The sequence below is a fragment of the Telopea speciosissima genome, chromosome 11 (genome assembly GCF_018873765.1).
Source record: "Telopea speciosissima isolate NSW1024214 ecotype Mountain lineage chromosome 11, Tspe_v1, whole genome shotgun sequence".
NCBI classification, from domain to species: Eukaryota; Viridiplantae; Streptophyta; class Magnoliopsida; order Proteales; family Proteaceae; genus Telopea; species Telopea speciosissima.
Window position 1 is genome coordinate 11,797,459 of NC_057926.1, and position 2,355 is coordinate 11,799,813.

A 2,355-nucleotide genomic window follows, 5' to 3' on the forward strand; every position below is an offset into this window, starting at 1 on the left:
GCACAACCTGCCAGCTTAGTAACATGAAACTATGATGAAAAAGCTCTTCAGCAATTTAATTAAGGTATATGGCCAACTAGATGGGATTATATATATATATATATTGGTTGAGTTTGTCTGATGATGTTCCACCTAAAAAAATTGAGATTGTCTGATGATGGACTCTATCTTCATTGATTAGGTAACACAGCTTTTTCCAAAGCTATTGCGATGGCCTTCTACGGAAGGAGCCGAGCTGCCCGACAAGACCGTGCTGTCCAGACACGGTGTTGAGTGCAATGTCTGTCTTATCCCTGCCTAAATGCCTTGCCCGAGTGGGGATAAAGCAGTCATTACGCGCAGCACCGTGTCTGGACAGCACGGTCCTGCTGGGCAGCTCGACAGTAGAGGATCTGGATCCCCTTCTACGAACATATCAAAAGAGACAAGCTCTTTTGATTGGATCGAAAGAGACAATTGAGTTAACCCTATCGAAAGAGACAATTGAGTTAACCCTCTTGAGGCTAGACTACTTACAATTCAATTGAGTTAACCCTGTTGAGCCTAGACTACTTACAATTCATAATTTAAAAAAAAAAAAAAAGAGTCTAAAATAAGTGAACAAATGTGCAGGCCTGATATATTGGTTCTAATAAAAAAAAAAAATAAGACTAAAATATATCAACAAATAATTGACTAACATATATTTTGTTGTTCAATGCATGTTATAAAAGCTTGAGAGGAACCATCTTCAAATGCAATTCCAACTTCAGTGCTGAAGGAAGCAATTGTCTCTAACAACGAAAGAAAGAGTGAATCAAAGGATATTGAGCTTTTAGGTCGGCATGGCCAACTTAGGAGCTCTCTTCATTGTTCTTGCTATCTGTCTAATCGCAATAAATCTAAGTCTTGTGGGTGCTACATTTCCCAAGAGTGTATTCTCCGACTGGGGCTCTCAGCAAATGGTGATTACGGGTAATGGTGACGATCTTCAGCTTACGTTGAACAAGTTGTCAGGTATTGTGTCCCCTATCAGAATTTGTTTAGTTGTTGTTGATATACTCAATTTTTTCAAATAACGTTACTTTAGTACATCTAACAAAGTCTCTATATAAAAACTAATTGATAGTAGTGAGGGCGTAACTTTATTTCCTTATGGAGGGTGAGTGGTTAGTTTCAGAATTGCGAGATGCTGACCTTCTAGATCCAACACAATAAACTAACTTCATTGCTTGTCTTGGTTTGTCAGGGTCTGGGTTTCAAACTAAACGACAGTTCCTCTTCGGCAGCATAGAAATGCTAATTAAATTGGTACCTGGGAATTCTGCTGGCACTGTCACCGCCTACTATGTAAGTACTGACTTTAAACAAATGGAACCCACTAGTTCCTGGATTGATCTCCAAAAGATATATGAAGTTAAATAATCGTTATCATGAAAGAAGAGGCTAAAATTCAATTCTGATCAAATTTGTGCAGTTGTCTTCCACTGGTCCAAGACATGATGAGATAGACTTTGAGTTCTTGGGGAATCAATCAGGACAACCTTACACTGTCCATACAAATATCTTCACTGAAGGTGTTGGAAAGAAAGAGCAACAATTTCATCTCTAGTTTGACCCAACTGCTAATTTCCACAACTACACCATAGATTGGAACCCAAGTTAGATAGTGTAAGTTCCGTCACTTCTAGTACTTTGTTAGCATAGGAGCATGCATTCTAATTCCATATACACAAAGGTTTAGGAATTACCTTAACCGAATGGAATCGCAGCGAAAGGGATGATCGAATGCGGCTTGCAATTACGAGCAGATCACGATCTCTACAGGCTTCTCCACAGAGAACTCCATACCACAAAACCCTAGGCAACGATGGAAACCCTAGAAAAAACACAAAACTTGAAAGAGAGGGAAAGAGATTCTAATTGTGTTACTCTTAGGGTTTGAGACAAATAACATATTTATAGGCTAAACCCCTTGGGCGCCCCCACTAATCCGATTCTCTTTTGTGAATCTGAACAAGGGATTAGAAGGAGGGAAGGAATCGATCACTTAAGTGATCGTTCCTCCCTCTCCCGTCTTGGGCCTGCGATCAACCCCCCATGTGGGCGATCAAGTTGGGCCCAAAGCCCATTAACGTTTTACATACTTCAAAGGCCATCAATAGATATTTATATCATACTTGCTCTTCTTTTAGGTGGTTTATTGATGGGCTCCCAATAAGGGTCTTCCGGAACTATGAGAGTAAAGGATTGCTTTCCCAAATCAGCAAGGGATGAGGTCTTATTCCAGCATATGGGATGCTAATAACTGGGCAACATAGGGTGAACGTGTGAAGCTTGACTGGAACAGTGCACCCTTCATAGCTAGATTTCGAA

At 40.2% G+C, this 2,355-nt stretch overlaps 1 protein-coding gene across 1 annotated transcript; it reads left to right on the forward strand.

Moving 5' to 3' along the window:
- The first annotated feature begins 890 nt into the window (after positions 1–890).
- LOC122646684 (probable xyloglucan endotransglucosylase/hydrolase protein 25) lies at positions 891–1,591 on the forward strand. The gene is made up of 3 exons (XM_043840275.1): positions 891–996; positions 1,229–1,329; positions 1,457–1,591. The coding sequence occupies exons 1-3, from the start codon at positions 942–944 to the stop codon at positions 1,589–1,591; spliced, it is 291 nt and encodes a 96-aa protein (XP_043696210.1). The 5' UTR covers positions 891–941.
- The last annotated feature ends 764 nt before the right edge of the window (positions 1,592–2,355 follow it).

Excerpts from the sequence above, each read along its gene's own strand:
- LOC122646684 (XM_043840275.1), top strand. The coding sequence starts at position 942 with ATGGTGATTACGGGTAATGGTGACGATCTTCAGCTTACGTTGAACAAG. Across the intron at positions 997-1,228 it reads TACGTTGAACAAGTTGTCAG|GGTCTGGGTTTCAAACTAAA; the intron begins GTATTGTGTCCC and ends TTGGTTTGTCAG. Across the intron at positions 1,330-1,456 it reads GCACTGTCACCGCCTACTAT|TTGTCTTCCACTGGTCCAAG; the intron begins GTAAGTACTGAC and ends AAATTTGTGCAG.